Source organism: Capra hircus (genome assembly GCF_001704415.2).
Source record: "Capra hircus breed San Clemente chromosome X unlocalized genomic scaffold, ASM170441v1, whole genome shotgun sequence".
NCBI classification, from domain to species: Eukaryota; Metazoa; Chordata; class Mammalia; order Artiodactyla; family Bovidae; genus Capra; species Capra hircus.
Genome location: NW_017189516.1, coordinates 11442396 through 11455596, shown reverse-complemented (window position 1 = coordinate 11455596; position 13201 = coordinate 11442396). Strand labels below are relative to the sequence as shown.

The 13201-nt window shown below is 39.0% G+C and overlaps 1 protein-coding gene across 2 annotated transcripts in view; it reads left to right on the top strand.

The window, feature by feature from the left end:
* IGBP1 (immunoglobulin (CD79A) binding protein 1) overlaps positions 1 to 13201 on the top strand; it is a 45283-nt gene that overhangs the window by 26098 nt on the left and 5984 nt on the right. The window contains exon 6 of one of the 2 annotated variants that reach the window (XM_018043890.1): positions 8209 to 8408. The exons of the other annotated variant lie outside the window; for it this stretch is intronic. Within the exon in view, the coding sequence (XP_017899379.1) occupies positions 8209 to 8228 (20 nt within the window). The 3' untranslated portion in view covers positions 8229 to 8408. Of the gene's footprint in view, positions 1 to 8208; positions 8409 to 13201 lie in introns of those variants that run through there. 2 annotated transcript variants of the gene reach the window in all.

The window sequence follows — 13201 nt, the reverse complement described above, 5'->3', positions numbered from 1 at the left end:
TTTCAGTTCAGTTCAGTCGCTCAGTCGTGTCCGACTCTTTGCGACCCCATGAACTGTAGCACGCCAGGCCTCCCCGTCCATCACCAACTCCTGGAGTTCACTCAGACTCACGTCCATCGAGTCTGTGATGCCATCCAGCCATCTCATCCTCGGTCATCCCCTTCTCCTCCTGCCCCTAATCCCTCCCAGCATCAGAGTTTTTTCCAGTGAGTCAACTCTTCACATGAGGTGGCCAGAGTACTGGAGTTTCAGCTTTAGCATCATTCCTTCCAAAGAAATCCCAGGGCTGATCTCCTTCAGAATGGACTGGTTGGATCTCCTTGCAGTCCAAGGGACTCTCAAGAGTCTTCTCCAACACCACAGTTCAAAAGCATCAATTCTTTGGCACTCAGCCTTCTTCACAGTCCAACTCTCACATCCATACATGACCACAGGAAAAACCATAGACTTGACTAGACGGACCTTAGTCGGCAAAGTAGTGTCTCTGCTTAGTAAGTCTAAAACATCTTGTGCCTCTCACGGTTGGGAGGCTGTAAACAATCACATGTGGCCAGACGAACCTGTACAGGCAGGCTAGATAACCTTCAGAGGAGTTCATAAATTGAAACACTCTTGTTATGCTCAGGAATTTTTATTGACTTGGAGCTGTAAGTTAACTTCTTCTCCAAGAGAGGTAATGGGGGTCAGCCCCCCGTAAAGTCAGAGGTATAGGTGAGAGCATGAAAGAGTAAAGTAGGTAGACTCTGGTTTTGGGGGTAGATGCTCGGGAACAGGGGGTTTCCTGAGGCTTGATCATGCCTTTGCGTATGCTGAAGCCTCCTTCCTCATGACCTTTGCTATGGGTGGAGTTCCTCACGCTGGCTCCCAGCAGTTTCCCTCATAAATGTTTTGTAGTTTCCAGAGTATAGTATGTTTCCCCCTTCTTGGTTAAGTTTGTGTGCTGTGCTTAGTCATATCCGACACTTTGCAACTCATGTACTGTAGCCCGCCAGGCTTCTGTGTCCATGGGATTCTCCAGGCAAGAATACTGGAATGGGTTGCCATGCCCTCCTCCAGGGGACCTTTCCAACCCAGGGATCAAACCCAGGCCTCCTGCTTTGCAGGCAGATTCTTTACCATCTGAGCCACCAGGGAAGCCCAAGAATACTGAGTGGGTAGCTTATCCCTTTTAAGTTAAGTTTACTCCTTGATATTTTATTCATTTTGATGCAATTTTAAACAGTATTTTTTTTTGCTTTCTCTTTATGATATTTTATTATTAGTGTATAGAAACACAAAAGATTTCTGTGTATTGATCTTGTATCTGACAACCTTGTTGAATTCCTTTATTAGTTCTAATAGTTTTATTAGTTCTAATGGGTGAAGACTTTAGGGTTTTCTAGATATGATATGTCATCTGCAAATAGTGACAATTTTACTTCTTCCCTTCCAACTTGGATACTTTTAAAAAATTTTTCTTGTCTGATTGGTGTGACTAGGACTTCCAATACTATGTTGAACAGAAGTGGCAAGAATGGGTATACTTGTCCTGATCCAGAATTTAGTGGGAAAGCTTCCACCTTTTCACCACTGAGTATGACATTGGTTGTGAGTTTGTCTTAAATGGCCTTTATTATGTTGAGATATGTTTCCTTGATACCCACTTTCAGAGTTATTATTATTAATGTTAAGTTTTGTCAAATGGCTTTTCTGCATCTATTGAGATGATCATGTGATTTTTAGCCTTCCTTTTGTTAATGTGGTATATCATATTAATTTGCATATATTGAATTATCCTTGTGATCGTGGAATAAATTCAGCTTGACCATGGTGTATGATCCTTTTTATATATTTTTAGATTTGATTTGCTAATATTTTGTTGAAGATTTTTACATTTATTTTCATCAAATAATACTGGCCTGTGGCCTTTTTCTGTAGTGTCTTTGGTTTTGGTATCAGGGTGTTGGTAGCCTCGTAGAATGAATTTGAGAGTGTTCCTTCCTTTTCAATTTCTTGAAAAGTTTGAGGACAGGTATTAGTTCTTCCTTATGTTCAGTAGAATTCCCCCATGAAGTCATCTGGTCCTGGACTTTTGCTTGCTGGGAGTTTTTAAATTACAGATTCAACTTCACGTCTCATGATAGGTCTGTTCAGATTGCCTGTTTCTTCTTGTTTCAGTTTTGGCAGGTGTAGAGTTTCTAGAAATCTGTTCATTTCTTGTCAGTTGTCCAATTTGTTGGCATTTAACTGTTCACAGTATCGTCTTAAGACTTTTGGTATATATGTGGTTTTGGTTTTCATTTCTCCTGTTTTCTTATTTTGTTTATTTGGGTCCTTTCTCTTTTCTTCTTAATGAGCCTGGATAAAGTTTTATCAATTTTATCTTTTTAGAAAACTAGCTCTTGGTTTCATTGATCTTTTCTGCTCTTTTGGTCTCTGTTTTATATATTTCCTTTCTGATCTTTATCATTTCCTTCCTTTTGCTGACTTTGGGCTTTATTCTTCTTTTTCTAATTCTTTCAGGTCATAGGTTAGGTTGTTTGAGATTTTTCTTATTCTTGAGGAAGACCTGTATAGCTTTAAACATCCCTCTTGGAACTGCTTTTGCTATATCACATAGATTTTGAAAAGTCGTGTTTCCATTTTTATTTGCCTCAAAGTATTTTATGATTTCCACTTTGATTTCATCGTTGACCCATTTGTTTTTTTAGTAGTATGTTGTTTAGCCTCCACGTATTTGTTCTCTTCCCATTTTTCTTTCTGTGATTGATTCTGGTTTCATACTGTAGTGATGAAAGAAATGGTTGATTTAATTTCTGTCCTCTTAAATTTTAAAACATATTTATTTATTTGGCTGCATCGGATCTTAGTTGCAACATGTGGGATCTTTCGTTGCAGCACACAGGATCTTTCATTGCGGCACGAAGGCTCTTCTTTGTGGCTCATGGACCCTTTGTTGTGGGGCATGGACTTCTTTCTAGTTGTGGCACATAGGCCCTATAGTGTGTGGGCTCAGTAGTTGTGGCACGCAGCAGGCTCAGTAATTGCAGCATGTAGGCTTAGTTGCCCTGCAGCATGTGGGATCTTAGTTCCCTGACCAGGAATCAAACCTGCACCCCCTGCATTGGAAGGTGGGTTCTTAACTGCTGGACCACCAGAGAAGTCCCCTGTCCTCTTCAATTTGTTGAAACTTGTTTTGTGACCTCTCCTTGTATGTGATCTCTCCTGGAGGACATTCCATGTGTATTTGAATGTATATTCTACTGATTTTGGATATAATGTCCTATAGATATCTATTAAGTTTAACTGGTATATTGTGTCATTTAAAACTACCGTTTCCCTATTGATTTTCTGTCTGGATGCTCTGTCCATTTGATGTGAGTGGGTTGTGAAAGTCTCTTACTATTACTGTATTATTGTTATTTTCTTCCTTTACGTCTGTTAGTATTTGCTTCATATATATAGGTGCTTCTGTACTGGGTGCATATATGTTAACGAGTGTAATAGCTTCTTTTATTAATCCCTTTAGCATTTTATAATGCTGCTATTTCTCTTTTGGTATAGCTTTATTTTAAAGTCTATTTTGTCTGAAATGAGTCTTGCTTCCCTCTTATCATTTCCATTCACATGAAGTATCTATTTCCATCCCCTCACTTTCTGTCTATGTATGTATTTAGCCCTGAAGCGAGTCTCTCACATGGAGCATATTGAAATGTCTTGTTTTTTTAACCAGTCAGCCTATGTCTTTTGGTAGGAGCATTTAGTCCTATGATTATGGTATGTACTTCATTGCCATTTTATTACTTATTTTCCAGGGGTTTTTTTTTTTTTTTTGGTAGTTCTTCTCTATTCATTTCTTCTTTTTGTTTCTACTGTTGTGGTTTCAATTTCTTTTGTAGTATGCTTGGGTTCCTTCTTTTTGGTTTCTGTGTATCTGTTGTAGATTTTTTATTTGTGATTACCATATATGTTAGTTAACATGTAATTATATCTACATGTTTTAAACTGGTAGTCATTTAAGTTTAAATGCATTCTTAAAGATCTACATTTCTACTGTCCTCCCTTACCTTTTGTGTTTTTGATGTCATATTTTTCATCTTCATACTTATCTGTTTATTGTAGTTATAGTTGCTTTTACAATTTTTTTGTCTTTTAATCTACACACTGGCTCATTATCTTTGATCTTTACTATATATTGTCTTTCCTAGTGGGGTTTTCTCTTTCCTATAGATTCTTCTTTTCCATTTAGAGAGACCTTTCACTATTTCTTTTAGGGTAGGTTTAATATTGATGAATTCTTTTAAGTTTTTACTTGTCTAAGAAGTTCTTTCTCCTTGTAAATGGAATAATTATAAGTGGAATAATCTTGCTGGGTAGGGTGTCCTAGGTTGCAGTTTTTTCCCTTTCAAGGCTTAGAATATATAATGCCATTCCCTGCTGGTTTGCAAAGCTTCTGTGGAGAAATCAGTTGATAGCCTTTTGGGGATTCCCTTGTATGTGACTCTGTTATTCTCTTGCTGCTGCCTTTAAAATTCTTGCTTTATCTTTAACTTTTGCTATTTTAATTATGATATGTCTTGGTGTGGGTCTGTATGGTTTCATTGTAGGGGGGACCTTCTCTGCTTCCTGTACCTGAATATGTTTCCTTTTTCAGGTTGGGGACATTTTCAGCCATACTTTTCTTCAAGTACATTTTTGATCCCCTTCTCTCTCCTCTCTTTCTTGAACTCCTATAATGTGAATATTGGTGAGCTTAGTGTTATCCCAAAGATCTTATAGATTCCTTACATTTCTTTTTTTTTTCATTTGTGTTTCTGCTCTTCTGATTGGGTGATTTCCATTATTCTGTCTTCCAGATCCTTTGTGTTTTCTTGTGTATCACTTAGTCTGATATTCATTCCTTGTAGTGTTTTTATTTCAGATATGAAATTATCTGTTTTTTGATTGAATCTTTTAAATATAATCTGTGGTCATTAATATATGATCATTCCTTGTTAAAATGATCAGTGTTCAGATCAGTTATTTGCCCTATTTCAGTTAATATTTTTTATTGCCAATGTTTCAAATTCTTTTTCTGGTAAATTGTTTCTATTTCATTATTTATTTGGGGATTTTCTCTTCTTCTTTCAATTGAGAGCAATTATTCTGCCTTTTCATTTTACCTAACTTTCTGTGCCTCTGAATTTAGATAAACAGGTACTTCTATGGTCTGGAAGGGGTGTTCCTATGTGGGAGCATCCCTTTGCAGACTGTGTATGCCCAGTGCCTTTCATGGGAGATGGATTTGATGTGGACACCAGTCATGTCTTTCCTCAGGGTATGCTCACAGCTATCACCTTGATAGAGGGTGTGGCTGGAGATGGAGGTGCTAGCACAGGGTGGGAAGTGGGACTTCCTCTCTGCTCAGTGTCTGTCACCACCCTGTCAGGGACTGAGTCTGATCCCAAGTTGTGGGAGTGGAAGTCCTGAGGGATGAGCTTGAGCTGGCTCCATTCCCATTAAGTTTGTGTTTTCCCTGCTCCCCATACTTGGGACCATTGCCATAAAGGAGGAGAATGCCAAGCCAAGTAGGGCTTGTGTGCCTACAGAGATCCAATGTTCTGCCTTTGTAGAGGTCTGCAGCTTCCTTAAGATGCAGCCAATGGTTGTGTCTTTTCCCCAGTTGTGGCTACCCTAGGGCTAGTGCCACACTGTGACATGGAGTGGGCATGGCCAGAGCATTCTCTCAGCTTGGAGTGGGGCACCCATGCGGCAAAGTGGTTGTGGGCAACCCAGCAGCTATGTTGCCATCAGAAGTCTAGGGTGCTTCTGGGATGCCTCTTGAGTAAATCCTGCCACTGCTGCCCAGCCTGGGCTCTGCCTCAGGACCAGGTCACCTCTCCATCTCAAGGTCAAGTTTTTCCCAGATCCTGGCCGCCCTAGTTCCAGTACCATACTTGTGGCATGAAGTGAACAGGGCTGGAGCATTCTTTCAGCTCTGGCTGGAGAGCATAGCATGGCTGTGCACAGTGTGTTGCAGGAAAGCAGTAGCCTAAGCCAAACTTTTCTCTGTCCTGCCTGGGGGAAGTCCACCTGTGCTCTACTCATGAGTGGAGCCCAGGCTTCTCTATGGACTTCCGTTTATCTTTTCTTACAACCTTGATTGTACAGGAATCTTTCTGCCAATTTCCAGTTTTTAGTGAGAATTGTTCCACGTGTAGATTTATTTTTGATGTTTTCATGGGGAAAGGTGAGCTCCACATCTTTCTCCACCCTCTTGATCTCCTATCAAGAGATACATTTTAAATATAAAGGTACAGATTGGTCAAACATAAAATGATTAAAAAAATAATACCATGCTAACAATAGACATAAGAAAGTTGCAATAGCTATAGTAATGCCAGATAAGGTAGACTTCAAGACAAAAGGTGTTACTGGACTTTCAAAAGGACATTTAGTGCTAATAAAAGGGTCAATTTATCTGGAAGACACAGGAATCCTAAATGTGTTTGTGTCTAATAACAACTTTCAAATTACATGAAGGAAAAATTGACAGAATTAAATGGAGAAATAGACAAATCTACAACCATAGTTGGAGATTTTCATACTTTTCTTTCAGTAACTGAAAAATTTCTGGACAGAAAATCAGTAAGGACATAGAAGATCTGGACAGCACTGGCAGCCACCTTAACCTCTTTGACATTTACAGAAAAATATATCCAATAACTGCAAGATACACTTTTTTTCAAGTGCACATGGTATGTTCACCAACTTAGACTATGCTGTAGGCAACCGAATAAGTGTCCATAAATTTTCAAAGATAGAAATTACACTGTGTTCTCTGACTACAATCTAATTTAATTAGCAGTCAATAACAGCATACCTGGGACTTCCCTGGAGTGGTAAAGAATCTACCTGCCAATGCAGGAGATGCAGGTTCAATCCCTGAGTCGGGAAGATCCCCTGGAGAAAAAAATGGCAGCCCACTCCAGTATTCTTGCCTGGGAAATCCCAGAGACAGAGGAGCCTGGCAGGCTATGGTCTGTGGTGTTGCGGGAGAGTCAGACACAACTTAGCGACTAAACCAGGCTTCCCAGGTAGCTAGCTCAGTGATAAAGAATTCACCTGCCAAGCAGGAGGCATGGGTTCAATCCAAGGGTCAGAAAGATCCCCTGGAGAAGGAAATGGCAACCCACCCCAGTATTCTTGCCTGGGAAATCCCATGAGCAGAGGAGCCTGGTGGGCTACAGTCCATGGGGTCATAAGAGTCGGACACAACTTAGTGACTAAACAACAACGTACCTAGGAAGTCCCTAAATTTTTTAAAGTTAAACAACATACTTCTAAATAACCCATCAAAAAAGAAATCACAAAGAAAATTAGGAAGTATTTGTAACTGAATAATAGTGAAATACATGAAAACTTGTGAGATACAACTGAAGCAGTGCTGAGAGGGAAGTGTATAACTTTCAGTAGTTATATTAGAAAAAAGGTAAAATCAGTTACTAAGATACTACCTTAAGAAGTTGGAGAAAACAAGAACAAAATAAGCCTAAAGTATATAAAAGAAAGGAAACAATAAAGACAGCCTGGGTATCAGGGTTGGTGGTAGTAGTGCTGCACAAAAGTTGAACATATATATACTCCCATGACAGTTTCACTCCCAAGTATATACCTAAGAGGGATGAGAGCCTTCTATCTTCAAAAGGTTTGTACAAGAATGCTCATAGCACCATTATTTGTAATACCCCAGAGTGAACACTACTCTAAATGCCCATACATTATAGAATGGATAAATAAATTTTGGCATATCTGCACAGTGAAATACTGTTAACAATAAAGTTAAACAGACTATAGTTCTTCAGTTATAAGTAATAACAAATATTAATTTGTTAAATTTTACAAACATAATTTGAGGGGAAAAAAAACACAGAAGAGCATAGAGTTCAGACCCAGGTGAAACTTGTGTATGCTGGTTAAAAGCCAGTATGATGTTCACCCTTAGTGGGAGATTATGAGTGAAATTGGACCTGAGGGCAACTTCTGAGGAGTTAGTAGTGTTTTGTATCTTAATTTGGGCACTGATTATATGGATATGTTCAGATGTGAAAACTGATTTAGCTATCCTGTGTTTGTGTATTTTTCTGCATGTATGTTATTATACTTCAATAAAAACACAAAAGAAAAAATTCATAGATATATTTATAACAAAACTAAGTGACAGTGTGTTCCCATGAAATTCAAAAACAGGTAAGGGAAGATCATCATAACCACAAGATCAGCTAGTAATGGGCATCTGTGTAAGCAGAAAGAGTTGACCATCTGAAAGACCTGAAAACGGGAGAATTCCAAAACAGCAAACAGTATTCGCTAATAAGTGTGGCATTCTGACAGGTGCTGTTTCATTGCATTTGAGGTGGTTTTGATTCACATTTCCCTCATGATTAGTGATGTTGAGCATCTTTTCATGTGCCTGTTGGTCATCTGTTTGTCTTCTTTGGAAAATGTCTGTTTAGATCTTCTGCCCATTTTGTAATCAAATTGTATTGAGTTGTCTGAGTTCTTAATATATTTTGGATATTAACCCCTTATCAGACATATCATTTGCCAATATCTTCTCCCATTCAGTAGTTTTTTGTTTTGCTGATGGTTTCCTTTGCTGTGCAAAAGCTTTTTAGTTTCATATGGTCCCATTTGTTTACTTTTGTTTTTGTTGTCCTTGCCTGAGGAGATTTATCAAAAAAGAAAATATTGCTAAGACTGACTTCAAAGAACATACTGCCTATGTTTTCTTCTAGATGTTTTATGGTTTTAGGTCTTATATTTAAGTCTTTAATTCATTTTGACTTTATTTTTGTAAACAATGTGAAAAAATGGTCTAGTTTTATTTTACATATAGCTATCTTGTTTTCCTAACACCACTTAGCCATAAAAAAGAATGAAATCTTGCAATTTGTGACAGTATGGGTGGATCTGGAGGGTATTATGCTAAGTGAAATAAGTCAAAGAAAGATGAATACTGTATGTTTTCACTTATATGTGGAATCTAAAATATAAAAAAAAAATGAGCGCCCCAAAACCCAGAAACAGACTCAGAGATACAGAGAACAAACTAGTGGTTGCCAGAAGGGAGAAGAATGGGAGGAAGAGTGCAATAGGTGAAGGGGATTAAAAGATACAATTTACCAGTTATAAAATAAATAAGGCACAAGGATGTAACTTATGGTACCAAGAATATAGTCAATAATATTATAATACCTTTGTATGATGCATAACCTGTACAAATATAGAATCACTGTGTTGTACATCTGAAACAAATATTGTAAGTCACCTATACTTGAATTAAAAATTTTTAATTAAAAAAAAATAAGTGTGGCAGTTCATTTTAAGAACAGTAGTTGAAATGGGAGGGGTTTTACCCTCCAATAAAAACTGAATGAATACAAGGAATCTTTTGTCAGAAGGTCTGAAAGGGATGGAGCTGTCTAACCTTTAATGAACTCTTGAAAATGAGGCACCGGATCTCCCTACTCACACAGTCCCACACTGAGGAGAAATTGTTGAGAATAGAATTCAGATGAGCAGAACAGGGACAATAAAGGAGGAGGAAAGAGAAGGTCTGAGAATGGGAGAGAGGACCACAACCAAGACTCTAATCAAGTAAGTCATTATATTCCTTTAACATACATTCAAAACAGAAAGTGTGCCTCTGTGAAGTTAGAAAAGCCACTCTGAACCATACTTCTTTCTGAAAGTTCAGGAAAGCTTAGCACACTGAAGAATGAGCAACAGATTGTGATGATGGTTGCACAACTCTGAATATACTAAAAACCACTGAATTGTGTACTTTAAATGGGTGAATTTTATGGTATGTGAATAATATCTCAAGAAAGCTGTAGGAAAAATGAATGGGAGATTACCAAGATCAAATGCCACACAAAATTATTATAAGGAGAAAAAATAATCAAAAGCATTCCATGTTGCTTATCTGTTTTATGTAAGTAGTATGTATATGTTAATCCCATATTCCTCATTTGTCCCTCCCTCCCTCTCCCCTTTGGTAACCATAAGTTTGTTTTCTGTCTGTAAGTCAGTTTCTGTTCTGTATGTAGATTCATTTGTATTATTTTTTAGATTCCACATGTAAGTTATATAAAGGAATATAATCTGAAAAAATACAGATATATGTAAATGAATCACTTTGCTGTACACCTAAAACTAACAATTTTGTTAATCAACTATATTTCAATTTTTTAAAAAGGGAAAAAAAGCATTCCAGAAAGACACACTCAAAGAACAACAAATCTAAAATATACTGTTTAAAAATTAGTTCGAAGACATTAATAAAATTAAAGAAGACATAGAAGAACAATACATAGCAGGATTAGAAAAATTCAGAAATGTAGTGACAACTTGGGGCAATAAGAGGAAAGAATCATTTCAGAAATGAAGGCTAAGGCAGCACACTCTCTGACATAAATCATAGCAATATTTTTAAAGCTCTGTCTCCTCAGGCAGAGGAAACAAAAGCAGAAATAAACAAACGAAACTGATTTAAATTTAAAGACTTCTGCACCACAAAGGAAACCAACAACAAAATGAATCAACAGCCTACAGAATGGGAGAAAATATTTGTAAATGATATGCCCAATAAGGGGTTAATATCCAGGCTACATAGACAGCTCATATAATCGATATGGAAAAAATAATTTAAGAATAGACAGAAGATGCAAGGAGCTCAAACCCAGTGCTCTGTGACAACTTAGAGGGGTGGGAGGTGGGAGGGAGTTTTCAAGAGGGAGGAGACATGTGTACCTATGGCTGATTCATGTTGATGGATGGTGGAAACCAACACAATATTATAAGTCAATTATCCTCCAATTAAATAAATTTTAAAAAAAGAAGTAAGGAACTATACAGAGGGAAGTCGGAAGGGGGAAAACAAATATTTATATTAACCCGTACTTCCAGAATATAGAAAAATGGTACTGATGAACCTATTTGCAGGACAGGAATAGAGACGCGGATGTAGAGAACTGACTTGGGGAAACAGCAGGGGAGGGAGAGGATGGGGCTAGTTGAGAGAGTGGCACTGACATATATACACCCCCATGTGTAAAATAGACAGCTCCCTGCTGTGTAACACAGGGAGCTCAGCCCGGCACTGTGATGGCCTAGAGGGGTGGGCTGGCGTGGGAAGTGGGAGGGAAGTTCAAGAGGGAGGGGATATATATATACTTATGGCTGATTCACATAGCTGTATGGCAGAAATCAATACAACACTAAAGCAATTATCTGCCTGTTAAAAAAAATGGACAGAAGACCTGAGACATTTTTCCAAAGAAGATATACAGTTAACAAACAGGTACATGAGAAGATGCTCAGCATTGCTAATCATCTGAGAAAGGCAAGTCAAAACCATAATGAAATACCCTCTCACACTTGTCAGAATGCCTATCATCAAGAAGTCTACAAATAACAAGTGTTGGTAAGGATGTGTAGAAGTGGGAACTCTAGTATACTGTTGCTACTGCTGCTTAGTTGGTTCAGTCGTATCTGACTCTGTGAGACCCTACGGACTACAGCCTGCCAGGCTTCTCTGTCCATGGGATTCTCCAGGCAAGAATACTGGGGTGGGTTGCCCTGCCCTCCTCCAGGGGATCTTCCCAACCCAGGGATCAAACCCGGTTTCCTGCACTATAGGCAGGTTCTTTACTGCTGAGCCATCAGGGAAGCCCAGTACACTGTTGGTAAGAATATAAATCGGTGCAGCTATTATGGAAGGCAGTGTAGTGGTTCCTCAAAAATTAAAGTAGAACTACCATATGATACAGAAATTCCACTCCTGGATTTTTAATTTCATTTTTTTAAACTGGAGGATAATTGCTTTACATTGTTTTGGTTTCTGCCACACAGCAGTATGAATCAGCCATAAGTATATATCTATGTCCCCTCCCTCTTGAACCTCCCTCCTACTCTACCTCCACCCCATCCCATCCCTCTAGGTTGTTACAGAGCACCAGGTTGAGCTCCCTGGGTTGTACAGCAACTTCCCATTCAGTTCAGTTCAGTTCAGTTGCTCAGTCGTGTACGACTCTTTGCGACCCCATGAACCGTAGCACACCAGGCCTCCCTGTCCATCACCAACTCCCGGAGTCCACCCAAACCCATGTCCATCGAGTCAGTGATGCCATCCAACCATCTCATCCTCTGTCGTCCCCTTCTCCTGCCCTCAATCCCTCCTAGCATCAGGGTCTTTTCCAATGAGTCAGCTCTTCGCATCAGGTGGCCACAGTATTGGAGTTTCAGCTTCAAAATCAGTCCTTCCAATGAACACCCAGGACTGATTTCCTTTCGGGTGGACTGGTTGGATCTCCTTGCAGTCCAAGGGACTCTCAAGAGTCTTCTCCAACACCACAGTTCAAAAGCATCAATTCTTCAGTGCTCACCTTTCTTTATAGTCCAACTCTCACATCCATACATGACCACTGGAAAAACAATAGCTTTGATTAGAAGGACCTTTGTTGGCAAAGTAATGTCTCTGCTTTTGAATATGCTGTCTAGGTTGGTCATAACTTTCCTTCCAAGGAGTAAGTGTCTTTTAATTTCATGGCTGCAATCACTGCCTGCAGTGATTTTGGAGCCCAGAAAAATAGTCAGCCACTGTTTCTGCATCTGTTTGCCATGAAGTGATGGGACCAGGTGCCGTGATCTTAGTTTTCTGAATGTTGAGCTTTAAGCCAACTTTTTCACTTTCACTCTCATCAAGAGGCTTTTTAGTTTCTCTTCACTTTGCCACAAGGGTGGTGTCATCTGCATGTCTGAGGTTATTGATATTTCTCCCGGCAATCTTGATTCCAGCTTGTGCTTTCTCCAGCCCAGCGTTTCTCATGATGTACTCTGCATATAAGTTAAATAAGCAGGGTGACAATATACAGCCTTGACGTACTCCTTTTCTTATTTGGAACGAGTCTGTTGTTCCACGTCCAGATCTAACTTGCTTCCTGACCTGCATACAGGTTTCTCAAGAGGCAGGTCAAGTGCTCTGGTATGCCCATCTCTTTCAGACTAGCTAGCTGTTTTAAATATGTTTTTACATACAGTAATATATATGTTTCAGTGCTATTCTCAATTCGTCCACCCTCTCCTTCCCCCACTGTGTCCACAAGTCAGTTCTCTATGTCTGCGTCTCTATTCCTGCCTTGCAAATAGGTTAATCAGTACCGTTTTTCTAGATTCCATA